Genomic DNA, 18,446 nt, shown 5'->3' with positions numbered 1-18,446 from the left:
AAAGAAACCAGCCAGAGTGCTTGACCTGTTGGGAAAAAGAGGAGTCTGGCTTCTGAGGCGCCTCTGTGTCTGGAGGTGCCCAGCCACCTGGCAGACGAGATGCAGGCACTTCGTTGGGGAGCATGTGGAGGCTTTGGGATGGCTCTTCAGAATGCCTCCCAACCACAGCCTAAGATACAAAATCTTATTTTGTCAGATTTCAAAATCTGGGGAAGCAGCAGCAGCAGCAGAAGAAGAGTTGGATTTAGAGCAGAGCAGTCTACAATCTCCTTCCCTTCCTCTCCCCACAACAGACACTCTGTGAGGTAGATGGGGCTGAGAGAGTTCTGAGAGAACTGTTCTTAAGAGAACTCTGACTGACCCAAGGTCACCCGGTTGGCTAAAGGAAGAGGAAGATTACAGTCCACTGCTCTTAACTACTACACAAACTGGCTTCTTCTACAGGAACTTCTACAGCATCTCAAATGATCTTACGTCAGTAAAAGAAGATAGGTGGAGCAATACCTGATCATATGTAAGGAGGAATATTCTTCACAGGATACAGGAAATCTTTAATTTTTTTAAAAAAAAAATACTGTTTCTTTAAATCTGTTTATCCTGATTTCACTTCAAGTTTGCTGTCCTTAATAAAACTTTTGGGTCCCACAGCTCTCTGTAAGCACTGTTTTAAACGCATATCTGATTTATAAGATTCACATTGGACTGCAAATTTAAACTTTCTTCCCCCCCCCCCACCACACACACACAGTTCAGGGTTATCAGAAAGCAGGTCAGGGGGGATTGAATGTTTGCTGGGATCATTATACCTAATGGAGACTGATCCCCATAGGGTATAATGGAGAATTGATCTGTGGGTATCTGGGGCTGTGGGGGGGCTGTTTTTAAGGTAGAAGCACCAAATTTTCAGCATAGCATCTGGTGCCTCTCCTTAAAAAAAACTCCAAGATTCAAAAAGATTGGAACAGGAGGTCCAATTGTATGAGCTCCAAAAGAAAGTGCCCCCATCCTCCATTATTTCCAATGAAGGGAAGGCATTTAAAAAGAGCTCAATCTCTTTAAATGTGATGGCCAGAACTCCCTTTGGAGTTCAATCGTGCTTATCAAAACCTTGCTCCTGGCTCCACCCCCAAAGCTGCCTGACTCCACCCCCAAAGTCCCCAGATATTTCCTGAATCCGAGTCTGGCAACCCTAGGCTGAGAAAATTCTGAGAGAACTGTGACTGGCTCAAGGTCACCCAGTTGGCTGCATGTGAACGAGTGATGAATCAAATCTGGTTCTTCAGATGGGAGTCCACTGCTTTTAACCACTATACCACACTGGCTCAAGAGAACAAAGAACTCAAGGGAATAAAGTGAAAGCGAAGTAGAATTATATGAGGCACTGAGGCACCATGGAAGAGTTGTACTTGGAAGCAAATAACTAAATATTGAGCTGAAAACAGGTGGAGTAAAGAAATCAATGAACACAAAGCTGAAAAGCAGTGACCAGTTCAAATGTATGTTCTCCCAAATGATTTTAAAAGTATGAGCAGAAAAATAAAAGTCAGATTTAAAAAAAGCAAAAGAATTACAATAATTTGACCAAGATAAAATAAAAATGGAGAGATTTATCACATCTAGATGGAATAATGTTTCCAAGACTGTTGGAAAATACAATTTTGAACATGCACTTTCCAGAATATGTTAAAAGTTATGCTGCTTTCTGTCTGCTCCAATGAAATGCAACTAACTCACATCACATCAAAAAAGAGTACTCATTTTCATCTGATGAACGCTGAAGCACAAACAAGTTCAACAGGACCTCAATGCATTTTTAACCTTGATTCTGAATATGCTTTATATCCTTACTATTAATTCCTTTTAATGTTGAAAAGTACTCCTTCAGTTATATAAAGCAAGGTTCTTTATTCAGCTAAAATGAACTGCTACCATTATACAGCTAGTTGTATTAATGGAAATGCAAAAAAAAAACCCACTAAAAGGAAGTCATATTTTTGGAAATATGAAATATTACACCACAGGCATATACATATTAATGAGCAAGGGAAAAAATATGTATTCGTAATCCATCATGACAACTAAGACAGGAGGATACCAATGGCTGATAGTCAGGGTTGCCAGGTCCGACTCAAGAACATGGGGGTGGAGCCAGGAGGCATTGGGGCGGAGCCAGGAGCAAGAATGTGACAAGCACAACTGAACTCCAAAGAGAGTTCTGTTCATCACATTTAAAGGGACCACACACCTTCTAAATGCTTTCCCTCCATTGGAAATAATGAAGGATGGGGCACCTTCTTTTGGGGCTCACAGAAGTGGACCCCCTGTGCCAATCTTTTTGAAAGTGGGGGGGGGATTGAGGAGAGGCACCAGTTGCTATGCTGCAAATTTGGTGCCTCTATCTCAAAAAAAGCCCCCCCCACCAGCCCCAGATACACATGGATCAATTCTCCATTATATCTTATGGGAATTGATCTCCGCACACATTTAACACACATACACCCAGCTTTCTGATAACCCTGAAGCAGGGGGAGGGTCTCCAAAACAGGAGATCCCCTGCTCCCAGCTGAGGATTGACTAGAAAAGTTACAGCAAAGATGGTTTGGATGGAATGCACTGACACAGTAATATAGTAGTTATTGAAATTGGAATTTTACAATGCTGTTTTTATATTTTTAAATGGAGGTATTTTAGACATTTAGACTTGGAATAACTGCATTTAACAACTGAATGTGGTTTTATAATATTAGGATGTAATTTCTTTTAATCTTCTTTCTTCTTTTAATTGTAATGGCCAATGACCATATACAATACAATATACTACTACTACAACTGGGTATTGGCAACTCTGCATACTGTGCAACAAGGTTTTGACCAAGAACTGACATGAAACTAGTTTTAAAATGAACTCATTTAGCAATAGGGTTACCAACTCCAGGGTGAGAAATTCCTGGAGATTTAGGGGTTGAGCCTGGAGACAGTGGGGTTTCCCACAGTCCACCCCTTTAAAGCAGCCATTTTCTTCAGGGGAACTGATCTCTGTAGTTTGGAGAACACCTTTGACTTTAGGAGATCCCCAGGCTGCAGCTGGAGCTTGGCAACTATTTAGCGGTAGAAACAAAAACAGTAGATAGCATTGATGTGAAAATGCCAAAATAATCATAAACACAAGAAAGGAAGATCACCATCATCCTCAATATGATGGGCAAACCCATGCTTACTACTTACTCAAGGAGGCCTGAATTCCTTTCAAACATGCTCCACTGCTCCCTATCCACTTCACTGTACTATGGTTTGGAGGTACACCTGCCAAAACGGGATAGGATTGTGCACTCATTTACGTTTGATTTAAACATAGACGAAGCTAATATTTTATGTTCTTTGGTTCATTATGATGTCTTGCATCACACTGGGGCGGATCTACCCATCAGGGCGTCTTCACACACATTAAATAAGGCACTTCTGATTCACTTTCAATGCTCTTTGTGTTATGTATGTGCCTTAAAGTATGTACTTCCTGCCGGCTCATTGGAGCCACGAAAGCAGAACTTGGGGACTGTATAACAATGGGTAGTGGGATCCAAATACCTGCCGCCCTGCACCAATCACAGACCCCTGCCTGTTTGAATGAACCAATGGCAGGCTAGCGAGGGAGATTAGAGTTGTATATAGGTTTGGCCCACAGGCCCTTAGTCAGTCTTTGTTGGGAGCAGCCTTCACCATGCTTTCCTTAATAAAGAGCTGTTCTCACTATGATCTCGTCTCTGCAATGCTTTGAACCCACTATATTATACTTTGCAAGTGAAGTGAATATGTTACTTCCCTAAAGGATTTTGTGTGCAATGGCAAAATCCACTTACAAACAGTCGTTAGGGTTGCCAGATCCAACTCAGGAAATATCTGGAATTTTGGGGGCGGAGCCAGGAGCAAGGTTGCGACAAGCACGACTGAACTCCCATGGGAGTTCTGGACATCACGTTCCGTTTAAATGCCTTCCTTTCATTGGATATAATGGAGGAGGCACCTTCTTTGGGGGCTCATAGAATTAGACCTTTGATCCAATTTTTTAAAACTGGGAGGGGGGTGTTAAGGAGAGGCACCAGAAGCCATGCTGAAATTTTAGTGTCTCTACCTCAAAAAATACACCCCCCGAGCCCCAGATACCCACAGACTTTCTCCATCATATCCTATGGGGAACCTGTCTCCATATGGTATAATGGAGTACTCGGCAGACATCTGATAACCCTGAAGCAGGGGAAGGGATTCCAAACTAGGAGATCCCCTGCCCTCAACTGGGGATTGGCAACCCTAGTGGATTGAAACTGTATTATTTTGCATGTGTGAAAGTGCCCTCTATCTTATGTAATTCCCTTATCAGCTACCTACTGCCCATGATCCCCATGGCTTCCCATAATGCTCAGCGGAGACTTTTCTGAAAATCAAAGGGATTTGACCCACTCGTTGAAGTTTCCTGTAGCAACAAAGGGTTTTATTTTTCTTTGTATGGGGGAATTTGATTGAGACCATTTTTTAAGATCTAATCTAGAGTCTGAAATAGAGAGCTGGTTGGATCCTCAGGCTAAATTCAGTTTCCACCCATTTATCCCATTCTTGCCACAGACCACCCCCATGCTGTTCCTGCAGGTCCCCTTATCCCCCTGGAGCAACCTTTCATAGATAACAGGGGTCAGGAGGCAGCAAAGCTGTGATGCAAAATTTTGTTTGGATCCAACCCAGTGTGTACAGACAATGTAATATTTACTAATTTGTTTTATTAAAACTGTATACAATGCTTCTACAAAGACCTGCTCAAGCCTGACACTAATAATAGTATTTTTAAAAAATTAAAACTAGTAGCAACCAGTAGCAAGATAAAAACCAGCAGCAAAACCATCCTAACCTAACAATTGTAAAACCAACAGCCATAACCCCACCATATCTCAGCAGCATAAGTCATCCACAATCACATGAAGCTGCCTTAAACTGAACCAGACCTTTGGTCCATCAAACTCAGTATTGTCAGATTTGACTGGCAGCAGCTCTCAAGGGTCTCAGGCAAAGGTCTTTCACATCACTTATGACCTGGTTGTTTTAGCTGGAGGTGCTGGGAACTGAACCTGGGATCTTTTGCATGCCTAGCAGATGATCTACCACTAAGCCATGACACTTTAAGAGCTGTGCACTTAAGCATCAAATAATAAGAGAAGAGAAAAATACTAAAATGGACAATTAAAAATTGGGATAAAACTTCAGCTAAAGGCCTGGGCAAACGTAAATGTCTTAACCCAGCCTTTATATGCCAATACAGTATGCATCAGGTGGGGATCAAGGGGAAGGCCTTCCACCACCGAGAAAGCCCTGTCTCTAAATATATCCAATTACATCCAGGTTAATGCAGTCAGGGCTGGCTTGAACGTGCTATCACAGTATTTAGTTCAAACCAAACTATCCTAAATTCCATGGATGAGCTCTGGGGAAAAAATATTTTGTCATTTTGTAGCAGGGGCCAGCAGTGGATGGTTCTGACTGACTAGTGCCTGACATATCACCAAGCAACCTCTTCTCTCATCTCCTGAGCAGTGTTCCCTCTAAGCTGAGTTACTGTGAGCTAACTCACAGTGTTTTAGCAACTAGCTCACACTTTTTTGTCTTAGCTCAGGAAAAATGGCCCCTGAGCAAAATAATTTTTGTAGTAGCTCACAACTTTAATGACAATGGCTCACCAAGTAGAATTTTTGCTCACAAGACTCCACAGCTTAGAGGGAGTATTGCTCCTGAGCTGTTTTCTGCTTTTTGTTTTTTTTTTTTTAAAGTTTAAGTAATAAAGTGAATGAATTAATAATGGGTTTTAATAACCACACATGCAACCACCTTCGAAATTTTAGAAAGATGGACTGAAGAATGGGAAACTGGAATTAGAACATGATTGAGGAGGCCTGTGTGAATCTTCTATGTTTATACTGTGCACTTCCATCCCAATTGCAAATATCCATCTCTTTCTTATCTTTCACTATTTCTAAGTGAAAGACAAGATGTCATATCCACTCTGGTGTCCAGAAAACAGAAGCATGTGGAGACAATACCAACAAGTTAAAAAAAAACATATATGTCCCTTCTAGAGCTATATGATGAATCTAAGAATGCAATGTCCTCTTAATGGAAAAAAGCTATTTCACATGGCTTGCAAAGCCTTAAACTATCTGGCTTAGATAGGGCCTTTGTGCAAAACTTTTTGTCTCCAAGGAGGCTTGGCCTACACGTTGGATCTGAGATGCCAGTCAATTTACCAGTGAGGCAAATATTTTCAATCTGCCTGCTATCTGACTGCTCTCAAATATCACCAAAATACAACTCAAAGCCAAGAACACCCTTGTGTAGGTGTTAGCCTCTCTCTTTTTAAAAAACTACATCATGTATCAAATGAAGGAATAAGGGCTTCCAAGCACTGCAAGAATTAGGTATGCACACATCGAGCAGGAGTGGGTATCCCCTTTTCTGAACCATGATCACATCTGAAAACTCATTTTTAAATAGGTGCAATGTGTACTTTGTCCAATTTCTAATTTTTTAAAAAATATGGTGATTTAAGCTATCCAAAGTGTTTCAGGATAAAAGCCAAAAACTGTTCAGTATTTTAATATCATCCACATACATGTAAAAAAGGTAAATGTAGCCCCCTGTGCAAGTACCAGTCATGTACAACATTTGAATTACAAATAAAAGTTGGTTAAAAATAGTTTACAATTATATTTCACTGTTTTATAACAAATTCTGTTGGATGACTGTAATTAGCATCTCTCTCTTGCTCCGTATTTTAGTTCTGCTAAAACAATATTAAAGATACAGGAGACTGTTGTTGTTGCTGCTGCTGTTGTTCTTAGGCAAAGCCTAGAGATCCTAGGATTGTCTGGCAGGCAAAAGTTCTAGAACTTTAGAGTTATTATCACTAGGAGCAAACTAGACCTGTTTTTAAGGGCTGGGATATTTGGCCACCCAATGAGAAGGGAGCACTCCCTGGAGAAGACCCTGATGCTAGGAAAGACAGAAGGCAAAAGAAGAAGGGGACGGCAAAAGAGGAGATGGCTGGGCAGCGTTACTGATGTAACAAACATGAATTTGAGCAGACTTTGGAGGATGGTGGAAGACAGGAGGGCCTGGCGTGACCTTGTCCATGGGGTCGCAAAGAGTCGGACTCGACTGTAGAACTGAACAACAAAACAACATATTTCAGAGGTGGTTTGCCATTGCCTGCTTCTGCATCACAACCCTGGTATTCTTCGGAGGTGGCCCTTCCAAATATTAGCCAAGGCCAACCACGATAAGATCGAGCTAGCCTGTGCTATACAGATCAGGGATATATCTGAGAACTTTTGACTACCATCCTACTGGTCAACTGACAATTTGATCTTTTAAAGTTGCAATCCTAAGAACCCTTTTCTGGAAGTAAGCGTTTCTGAGTAAAATGGGACATGCGTCCGAGTAGACCTGCTTGGGCTTGCTTCCTGCATGTCCAAACACAATTACAATTTCCAGAAATCTACTGCCATGATTCTTTCCAGGAATAAAAAACTATGGTGCATGCTAGTCAAAAAGGACAAACTCACTTCTCCTAAGTCAAGGGATTCCAAAACTCATCAGAGCACCTCTGAGCCAAAGTGGGTAGAATATGTCACTCTCCAAATTCAAAATTTCCTTTCTCAAAGTCATGCATAGTCTGTAGCTGCCAGTGAAAAGGAAATCAAACCATGGGGGGGTCAAGGCAACAAATAAGCCACCCCCACTGGCTAATGTAACATGCCACATGGCACAAAGATGCCACTGATTGTCCAGCCCCCCGCCCCAAAAGAACGTACAGTTGAAATGACTGGTGAAAATAAAGGAACATTATGAAAGGTTCTCTAAGTAATAAAAGGGGGGTGGGGAAATAAAACTGTTAGGAAAAGCTAGATCAGTTGGGTATCCTTTCATTAGAGAAGGGCTTCACACATTAATTCACTGTCGTGCATATTCACTGACAGCCACCCTTCCAGTAAGACAGATATCACCCCGAACTGCTCCTTCTTCCAGCTCATGACAGCTTTTGCTGAAAAAGACTATGGGACAGAAAACTGCTTTCCAAAGCAAAAAATACCAACAAGAACAAACAAGAAGGTTGTGCAGGTGAATAGTAAAAATGATAATATAAATATATAAAACCGAAGCAAGGGCAAGCTGGAGAATCAGTATAAAAGAGTGGGTGTTATTGCAGCATTAGGTTAAAAATCTTTCCAGTTATCTGAAGGGGCAGTGATTTCAAAGAGGGTTGGAGAATAGCTTCCTGCACAATATGAAATTAAGATGTGGCAGATTAATGTTCCATTGCTCAGCAGAAAGCAAAAATAATATATCACCACACCTTAAATTACCCAAATATCTAAGAGTACCCATATGCAATTCCTTTTTAAAATGTAGTTACATTTTCATTAGACTTTTGTAAAGAAGAAGAACTACAACAACCTTGGCTTAAACAAGCAAGCAAAAAAGTGTGCTTGGTGTATGGTCAAATATAAAAGAACTGAATCTTTCTGTACAGCTGTCATATCAAATATAAGTCGTGTTTCTGCTCATTTTAATATGGCACCTGACTTTCTGTTTTCCATGGTGCAATATCCTGGCAAGCCACTGGTCTGTCTGGTCCACCCTTGATGTCCTGGAACCGGAAGAACTGAGGACTTCCAAACTGTTCTTTACGTAGACTATACTCTTCCCACAGCTAATTCACTCATCTGTCCTCCCTCATGCGCTTTAGACATTCCCTAAATGCCACCAAACAAAAAATCTGAACCACACAAACACACACATCCTTGTGCAATTCTCCAATCTACTGCAGCCACCTCTCTTCGCTCTATAGTTTTCACCCACTTTCCTGATGGTGCTATTCAAAGATCCTCCCTATAAATATCTGAGTCGCCTTCACAACCATACTTCTCAATCAGTGCTGCCAACAAATGAGGCTGGTCTGGTCTTACGATCTCCAACAGTCACACCTGGGACAGCTCCAGAGCATGGCCATACTGGGCTTTTCCTTGGGCCACAAGACCAGCCAAAGTCCCACTTCACCATTCTCAATTAGAGCCCCTAAGGCTCAGAGGCGGCAAGAGAGAAATCTTCAGTTTGCACACTGCCTGGAGTCCATAAGACGAGGCAGAAATGATCATTTTATTTTTCTCATTGTAACTTCACTTAATACATGTATCCAGGGCTTTTTTGTAGAAAAAGTACAGCAGGAACTCATTTGCATATTATGCCACACACCCTGATGCATTCCTGTGATACATGCAACTTTCTATTGCATCAGAGATCTTATTTGAATGTTTCTGCTCTATTTTAGGTACTAACACAGATAAAGCACAGCTCCATTAAACATTCCCTGCAGATGCGTCTTTGATTTGCTTACATGTAAGCAAAATATTATTATTAATGATAATAATAATACTTCCAATTTTTGTTCCATTCCCCCCCATGCACACAGACATACACACAATTCTTGTTTATAATTCTGGAAAAGGAGAATTATATAACATATGCTACTGATCCTGTAAGTCAAACCTTTTGTCAAATGGGCTACTCTACAAAAACGTGGCATTTGCTTTGATTATTACACTAGCTAGCATGTGAGACTGCAGTCCTGCATATAACAAAATGGCAAGTGAACACAGAATGAGAAAACTGTCACAGTGGACTGAATGGAAGTGTGGAATTCACCTGGCATTTGTATTTGTCGGAATCTACCTTATTACACTTTTGTTCTACTACAAGGTATGTATAAAAACAATCTACATTTCAAGTTATCTAGCCAGGGAACTGTCTTTCCAATGGTTTATAGCAGGCTGAGGAACATGAACACCCCCAGGGGGGGCCAGAAGAATTTACCTTGAGAGGGAGCAGAATATTTGCCTGTGAAGCACTAGCATCTGCTGAGCACTTTCTTTACTCAGACGTAAACCACATTGGTTTACATAGGATTTGCTTGCATGCAAGTCTGTTGGGATTGGAAGCCTAAGGCTGTAATTCTATGTACAATCAGGCAGCTCCAGTCTCATCGAAATCAATGGGATTTAACTGCCAACTAAATCTATTTTAAGGAAATTGCATTTTACTCCTGAATAAGCAGAAGAGAGGCCAGTGCACGGGCCAAAAGGTTTGGGGAAAGGCTGCTTGTCAAAATGGCATTTTTAACCTTAAGTGAGACATGATATATGTCCATAGAAAGAGTAAGGGGAAGTTTGCCTCTTTATAAACTGGGGGAAACAGGTGCACCTAAAGGTAATAAACTCATACCACATTAAGCTTGTGGACTGCTCACTCTGTTAGAAAGGAAACACTGGGGGATTTCTTCAGTACATAAATCCTACAGCACAACCTTACTGAAACCTGGTCATTTCAGAGTGGGTTTTGGCACAGTCAGATACCTTAAATTTCAGCTATTCATATATTCGCTCTTTCTTACTGAACCACTAAAGCGTGTACTTAAAAATAGACTGCCAGCAAGCTGAGCTTTACGATTTACCCAGATAATCTCTCTTTCTCTCTCCTAAAACACACACAATTTATTTTGTCCACCATCTGAGTAGCAGTGAGCCAAGAATAATCCTGCGTGTCCCTGTAAACCCACCTCTTGCCTCACTGCCTCTCTCTCCCCTTTCGCTCTCTCTGTAGCTACTGTGCGTGTCTGCATGGTAGGTGAGCCTGTGTTCGAAAATCCAGAGGGGGATGCAGACCTAAGAATGAGCAGGCGTGACTTTGTGCCTACGCCTGTAGCTTGTGTTCATGGCTAGGGCTGAGTGTGTATGTGTTTGTGTGTCACGACACATTCTTGCACTGCCAGGGAAAACAATGTTAGAAAGTAGATGCAGAAGCGATTGTTTGTTTCCCTTTTGTATTATTCTTCTCTGTTATGAGGTAATTTCTTCCTAAAACACAACAGCGCTTTATCTTTTATATATATATATATATTCAAAAAACTAAACCTTTCGCATGCCGAACAGGACAAGTAAGCCCCAATCCGCTTGCTTTCTAGGTTGGCAACAAACTCAAATTTCACAAGAATAGAATCTAGAATAGAGTCCTAAACAGGTCTTTCTCGACGATGCAAACCTTGCGGATTCCCTTACTTATTCTCAGTGCAAGCCCGGGAAAGCGATGGGCGCTGGAGGAAGCCCTGCAGCGATATAAATAGACACTGTGTGTTGGGGGAGGAGGGGAATTTGCCGTAGCACATTCCTAAAGATGCTGCATAGCAGCTCTTCCACGGGATTAATTCTGGGAGAAAAGATGGTTTGGAAGCTCAACGACGTACTAAATTTTGTGTACGGAGACAGCGGCAGAAAAGGAGCCACTGCTACAGAAAAAAGTGGGTTAGGAATGCTGTGAAGAGGAGATTGGGTGGGGGGGATTTCCCCCTGGGCTTCAGGAACAGGAGGTCAAGAAGGGCTGGAGAAAGCATCCATCCCATTATGAAATTAGGAAAATTAGGATTCTCATAACCGTGAACAGATTGGTTTGCGTGGTTGAAATATATAACCTGACCTTGACTTTAGGACATTACGGTTTACCTTATTAAGGAATTCATTTCAGGTGTAGGGATTTGCAAATAATCTCATGGAGGAGGGATGGAGAGAGAGAGGCTTTTATCCTTCACTTGTCAGCCTGCACTGTGACTCTAACTCTGCTGCATTATTCAAACTTTGAGATCTACTGGGGGGGGGGGAGCGGTGTACTTGATCGAGATAATGTCTGCGTGTTACTCTGCATGCAAGTCTACCTTAGTCATCACAAACAGTCCACTTTAAACAAACTAACCACAAAGCATCTGACAGACCATCAACAGATAGTTGCAAAATAGTTTCGCCCACAGATGCAAACACATTAAACGCATGCCATTTTCAGTGCACCCACTTCCTGCCCCCATCAGACACCCTAAACCACACTTTGAAGTTTACTTCTGCATTCTGTACTCAGTCTTGCATCAGGACCCTTCGCAAAGACCATAGAGGACGACTCAGCAGCTCTACTCAGAATCCACCTCAAGTCTGCTTAATGAGGTTGACTCCCAGGAAAGGATCTGCCTGCATCAAGCCTCATATTTCAATATGCCAGCTCAACCACAATCCTGTCCCCTGGCAGCCACACACCACCACAGTCCACACCCCCAAACGCCGCTGGAGGATGAGGGATTGACAGCTCTTGCCAATGAAACCCAGCTGCCCTCCAGCAACTCCCCCACCCATGATGGTCTCCCATTCCAAGAACTTCCTTGGAATAAAAGTTTGCAACCTCTGGGGCACTGCTGGGGGTGATCAAGTCAATCTATTTCCAGGGGGGGCCTGGAGAAGAAACCCACATGTGTCAATCAATGCCTTAATCATTCTCATGACTTCTTGAGCCAATCTCATAATTTTTGGAAGACCGTTTTAAGCAAGCACGAGGGGATGGCCCCTCCGGCTCTTCTCCTTGGGGTCCAGATCAATACTCCCTCTAAGCTGCGAAGTCTTGTGAGCAAAAATTCTTCTTTGTGAGCTACCGGCCTCAAAGTTGTGAGCATCAATAAGCTGGGGCCATTTTTCCTGAGCTAAGACAAAAATGTGTGAGCCGCAGGCTACGAAACCGTGAGCTAGCTCACACTAACTCAGCTTAGAGCCGGGATGGCCAAACTCGCTTAACTGTAAGAGCCACACAGAACACACAACAACGGTTGAGAGCCACAAGACAAGGGAGGGAGGGAGGAAGGGGGATAAATAGGCGGAGGGAGGGAGAGGTGGAAAGAAAGCAACTCTAACTTTAAAAGCATTCTCCACACTGCCAGGTGGCTCAGCGAATTGATTTAAAGAGACAAATGCCTTCTCCAAGCCGCCCGACAGGCTTCCTGCGCCACACAAGATGTGTGAAAGAGCCACACGTGGCTCCCGAGCCACAGTTTGGCCACCCCTGGCTTAGAGGGCACCCTGGCCAGGATTGGGAGGGGGGGGGTCCCACTCACCGTCCTCCAGAGGGGCTGCCTCTTGGCCCTGACCGAGGTGGCGGCGACAATGAGGTGGGAGACGGCCACCACCAAGCCGAAGAGGATGGCCAGGAGGGTGCGGACGGGCAGGAGGGCGTAGGAGACGAAGGTGACGAGCATGAGCTGCCACACGCCCTGCTCGGGGGCGCTGGGGGGCTCCAGGCCGTAGGCGCCCAGGGAGAAGGGGCAGCAGAGGAAGGCGAAGGTGAAGGCGAAGAGGAGGGTGAGTTTGACGATCTGCTGCAGCTGGGTGACCTGCAGGTACTTGACGTTGGTGACGATGAAGAGGGAGAGGAAGATGATGCAGTGGACGGGGTGGGAGCCCTTGGTGATGGTGAGGCTGCTGGGGCCCGACAGGAGCTCGACGAGGGCCAGGCCGGCCGTGAGCACGATGAGGACGGCCAGCGCCTTGAGGGTGGAGGTCTGCTCGAGCTTCAGGTTGTAGTTCTGGAAGAGGGACTCGAGCTCCTTGCAGTCGAACTGGTCCTCGCAGGCCACGGCGTCCAGCAGCGCCGGGGGGGCGGCCGCCGAGGCACCCCCGGCTGGGGCCGCTGCAGGAGGAGGAGGAGGAGGGAGCGTCGCCGCCGGCCCGGCCGAGCAGCAGCAAGCGCGGCAGCACTTCTTCTTCCGCCTCGCCTTCTTGACTTGGGGCGCCGCTCGCTCCTCCATGTCAGGGCCATTCATAAAGCCCCCGGGCAGGGAAGCGCCTCGGCCGCCGCCGCCGCCGCGCTCGCCGCTCTGCTCATGAGAGGAGCCCGCAGGCAGGCAGGCGGAGAAGGAGGCGGGCGGCAGAGAGCGAGCGGGAGGCGGGGCTGGCGGGCCAAGGCGGGAAAAGGAGGGCGAAGCCCGAGAGCGGCGGTGGCGGCGGCGGCCACCGTCGCCTCAAGCCGCCGCCGCCGAGACGCCCTCGCTTCTCCTCGCCGGGGAGGTCGGCCGCCTTCCGCGAGGACCGGCCGCCGCTTCTTCTTCTTCTTCTCCTCCTCCCGCTCGCGGGGCTTCGAATCGCCTCAGCCGCCCCGAGGCGACGGCCGCCCCAGCCAGACGCGGCTGAGGGAAAAGAGGCGGGAAAAAAAAAAAAAGGAGTCGCTCCCCGCGCACAGGCCGGTCTGGAGGGAGGGAGGGGAGGGGCCGGTTGGTTGCCTAGGGGACGTCCCCCTCGCGCGCCCAAACGCGGTCAGCCGCCCCGCCGAAACGACGACGACGCCGCCGCCGTCGTTGAGGGGCTGCGGAGAAGGGAGAGACGCACAGAGAAAGGACGAGGCGGGGTGGGGGGAGGCAGGGAAAGACAGGGCGATCCCCTTCCTACGTCCAAAAGCATTATTTATTTATTTTTAACCACGCGCGGGGAGGGAGGGGGGGGATAGCCCGCGCCTGCGCACACTGCTGGTGGAGACAGCCTCGGCTGCCCCGGTGGGAGCGCCAACCCCAAATATAAAGGAGGGGGGGAGTGATGCGCTGACAGGACTCACGAGGGGAGAGTTGGCGCCTTCCCGCTCTCCTCGGCGCCGCCCCTTTCCCCTCGCGCGAGGGCTTTATTTCCCTCCCTCTGTGACGGGGGGGTGGGAAAAACTTTCTGTCACGCTCTCCCTCCGCAAGCCGATTAGAATGGGCGCCCGCGACTGCATGCAGCGAAAGGGACTGCGGACCCGTCGGCGGGGGGGATTCGCGGGAAAGCTGAGAGCGAGAGAGATCGGCCCTTCTTTTGCGCTCTCCCAAGTGGATCGCAAGAAAAGATGCTTCCTTTCGAGCTGTGGTGCTGGAGAAGGATCTTGAGAGTCCCTTGGACTGCGAGAAGATCCAGTCAGTCAGTCCTAAGGGAAATCAACCCTGACTGTTCCCTGGAAGGTCAGATGCTGAAGCTGAACTACTTTGGCCACCCAATGAGAAGAAAGCACTCCCTGGAGAAGACCCTGATGCTGGGAAAGACAGAAGGCAAAAGAAGAAGGGGACGGCAAAAGAGGAGATGGCTGGGCAGCGTTACTGATGTAACAAACACAAATTTGATCAGACTTCGGAGGATGGTGGAAGACAGGAGGGCCTGGCTTGACTTAGTCCATTTATTTATTTTTTAATTTTTTTATTCGTGATTTATATCCCGCCCTTCCCACGAGTGGCTCAGTCCATGGGGTCACAAAGAGTCGGACTCCACTGTACGACTGAACAACAACAAAAAGTTGATCACCTCCGACTGAGCTCCAGGAAAGGGAGAAGGGGAACCGAAGCTTGGTTTTGGATGGGGAGGGTGGCCTCGAATTAGCCCCCACAGCCACTTAGATGCCCATCTGCTTAGGAAATCGCCCTGCCCTCTGAAGAGATGCCATCCTTCAGGGGGGATCCCCTGGAATTACAGCTCATCTCCAGATGACAGAGATCCCCTGGAGCAGGGGTGGCTGAACTTGCTTAACATAAGAGCCACATAGAACAAATGTCAGATGTTTGAGAGCTGCAAGATATGAACATCAGATGTCTGAGAGCCACACGACATGATTGTCAGATGTTTGAGATCTGCAAAATAAGGAAGGAGGGCAGACAGGCAAATAGATGAGGGGGGGAGGCAGGGAAAGAAATCAAATTTAACTTTAAATGCATTTTCCAAGCTGCTGTCTGGCTTGGCTTGGAGGAGTGATTTAAAGAAATAAATGCCTTCTCCAAGCCAGCTGATGGGGTAGTGAAAGCTTCGAGAGCCACATGTGGCTCCTAATCCACAGTTTGGCCACCCCTGCTCTGGAGGAAAAGGATGCTTTTATGGACCCCATGGCATTGTACTCCAATGAGGTCTCCATCCTCCCCAGGCTTCACACACCCCCACACCCAAATCTCCAGGAGTTTCCCAACCTGTTTCTGGTAACTCTGCAATTCTTCTAACTCTACTGCCCCCGCCCCATCCCCTGCTGTGGCCATGGAAGGGGAGGGAATGCTGACAACCCTGGAAGAAATCCTTGTTCAATAGGAGCCTCCCCTCCCCCCCCCCGCCGCAACGTGCTACATCCTTTCTTTCAGCCCTGCCTTCCAACATGATCCAATCCATAGTCCCTCACATTGTTCAATAGCCTAGACTTCCCATGTGCCAGGTAAATGAGCCAAGGCTGGCAGCCTTAAGCACAAAACGGACTCTAGGTAGAGTCAGCAGCCTAGAGGTAAGGCCTGGTGATCTTTTGGAATGACAACTGATCTCCATACTACAGTTCCCCTGGAGAAAATGTCCACTTTGGAGGATGGGCGTTATGGCATTTTGCTCTGCTGAGCTCCCATCTCCAAGCTCTGTCCTCAGGCTTCATCCCTGAATCTCCAGAAATTTCCCAGTCTCGAGCTGGCAGCCCTAATCATAGGTCCCTGACCTGTATCCTGGAGAGGCAGATATCCCTTTTGAGTGGTTAGACAGAAATGATTGCACAGAACACAGGGGGGTGGCACACCTGAAGTAAGCAGGCAGGCCCAGCTGGGTCTCTGTTTCCAAGCCTTAAGTGGGGCATGGCCACTTCTCAGAATTGATCCGCAAATGCCAACTCTGCCAGTTCTTTCTCTGCTGACCCACAGAGCTGCATGGCAGAGGGATGCATCTGTCGCTTTGCCCTGACTGTCGCCCCGAGCTCACCGTGTCCTTCGAAATTGAAGATCAGCGATAAATACATGCTTAAGTGTATAACTGCTCCCTGCCCAATAATCTTCTGAAAACATATTGATCTATTTTGCCAGCCTGCTCTACAAACTCCATCTCTAAAGGATAACCATCAGCCACAACACGCTCTTCTCTCCATCTCCAAATGTCAGATACTTGCCTTTCTGTGTGTTTCTGATCAGCTTGCGACACGATCTGAAATGGCATCCTGGTGGTTTTTCACATGGATTCGCATATGCATTTTCCTGGTCCTCTCCCTACCCCATAAAACACACTATTAATAAAAAAGCAAATTGAACATTTATTCCATGTTTGGGAGGGAAAATTTAGGTGTATGACCAGATACCCTGAGATATGAAATCTGGCTGCTGGGAGGAGGAGGCAGAGGAGAAGAAAATTGGATTTATACCCTGCCCTACACTGAGTCTCAGAACGGCTTACAATCTTCTTTATCTTCCCCCTTCCCACAACAGACACCCAGTGGGGCTGAGAGAGCTCTCGCAGAAGCTGCCCTTTCAAGGACAACTCTTGTGAGAGCTATGGCTGACCCAAGGCCATTCCAACAGCTGCCAGTGGAGGAGTGGGGAATCAAACCTGGTTCTCCCAGATAAGAATCTGCACACTTAACCACTACACCAAACTGGCTCTGTGACTGAGGGGTAGAGCATCTGCTTGGCATGTGGAAGGTCACAGGTTCAATCCCTGGCATCACCAGTTGAAAGAACTAGGGAGTAGACGATGTAGAAAGACCTCCATGTTAGGCTTCTGGAGAGGCTCTTTCAGAGTAGAGAATATTGACTTTGATAGACCAAGGGTATGAATCAGTAAAAGGCTGCTTCATGTGCACATATGGAATTACATAAATATGTAAACCTATACATTTGGCCTTCTGTTGGAATTGGGGAGGAGTGAAAAATACTCTTGTGTTTCTGAGGGAGTCCTAGGAGGTCTGTGAAAAGGCAGAATTCTGGAGAGAAACAGATGGAAGCCAGAGGTCAACTGAGGAGAGTGTGTGTCCTGTGCAGAGAACATTGTTAACTGGTGAGTCTAAAAGCAAGGCTGCAGCCCCTGGAGATCTGCAGCAGCCCCAAGAGCACAACAGGTAGAGCTGGCCTGGCAATGGGGAAGTTGAAGAGCTGCTTGCAGAATGTCTCAAGAGACAGGGAAAGGATCCCTCGTCACCTTTGTTCCAGCTTCAAATCATACAGCTTCAACCTGAATTTTGCCCTGACTTGGATAGACCAGCCTAGCCTGATCTTGTCAGATACTGAAAGCTAAATAGGGCTAGTCTTGGTTAGGATTTGGCTGGGAGACCATCAAGGAAGTCCAGGGTTGCTACACAGAGGCAGGCAATGGCAAACTACCTCTGAACATCTCTTGCCTTGAAAACCCTCCGGGATCACCATAAGTCATCTACAACTTGACAACACTTTGCATCACCAAGTTTGAGTTTTATATATGGTGTTCAATTTAAATTACCTGACTCTCTTTGTTGAGTAACTCTGTCTGTATGTCCATGTACGCTTGTGAATGGTACATAGAGTCTGGGAAATTGCTTTGATATGGTATTTTCCTTTACTGGTCATTCTCCATCTTGGGCCAGTAGGCTGAAGACATTCTCTACACTCTATTTTTCACCACCACTACCACCCTTCAACTAGGGTTACCAACTTCCAGGCATGGCCTGGAATTGTCCCAGAATCACAGCTGATCTCCATGTTACAGGGATCAATTCCTCTAGAAGAAATGGCTGCTTCAAAAGGTTGATTTTATGGAATTACATCTCCAATG

At 46.0% G+C, this 18,446-nt stretch overlaps 1 protein-coding gene across 2 annotated transcripts in view; it reads right to left on the bottom strand.

Annotated features, from left to right (window-relative positions):
* The window catches only part of ADCY1 (adenylate cyclase 1), a 260,520-nt gene extending 246,800 nt beyond the window's left edge, over positions 1 to 13,720 (bottom strand). Inside the window, exon 1 of one of the 2 annotated variants that reach the window (XR_009555859.1) lies at positions 13,016 to 13,304. Coding sequence is in view for 1 of the 2 variants with exons in the window: in XM_060247765.1 (XP_060103748.1) it covers positions 13,016 to 13,720 (705 nt within the window). In the remaining variant the exon portion in view is untranslated. Of the gene's footprint in view, positions 1 to 13,015 lie in introns of both variants that reach the window. The other variant, XM_060247765.1, reaches the window with a different exon arrangement.
* Positions 13,721 to 18,446: the final 4,726 nt, after the last annotated feature.

The sequence above is a fragment of the Heteronotia binoei genome, chromosome 10 (genome assembly GCF_032191835.1).
Source record: "Heteronotia binoei isolate CCM8104 ecotype False Entrance Well chromosome 10, APGP_CSIRO_Hbin_v1, whole genome shotgun sequence".
NCBI classification, from domain to species: domain Eukaryota; kingdom Metazoa; phylum Chordata; class Lepidosauria; order Squamata; family Gekkonidae; genus Heteronotia; species Heteronotia binoei.
Note: the sequence above shows the minus strand (reverse complement) of the source record. Positions and strands in the feature narration are given on the sequence as shown.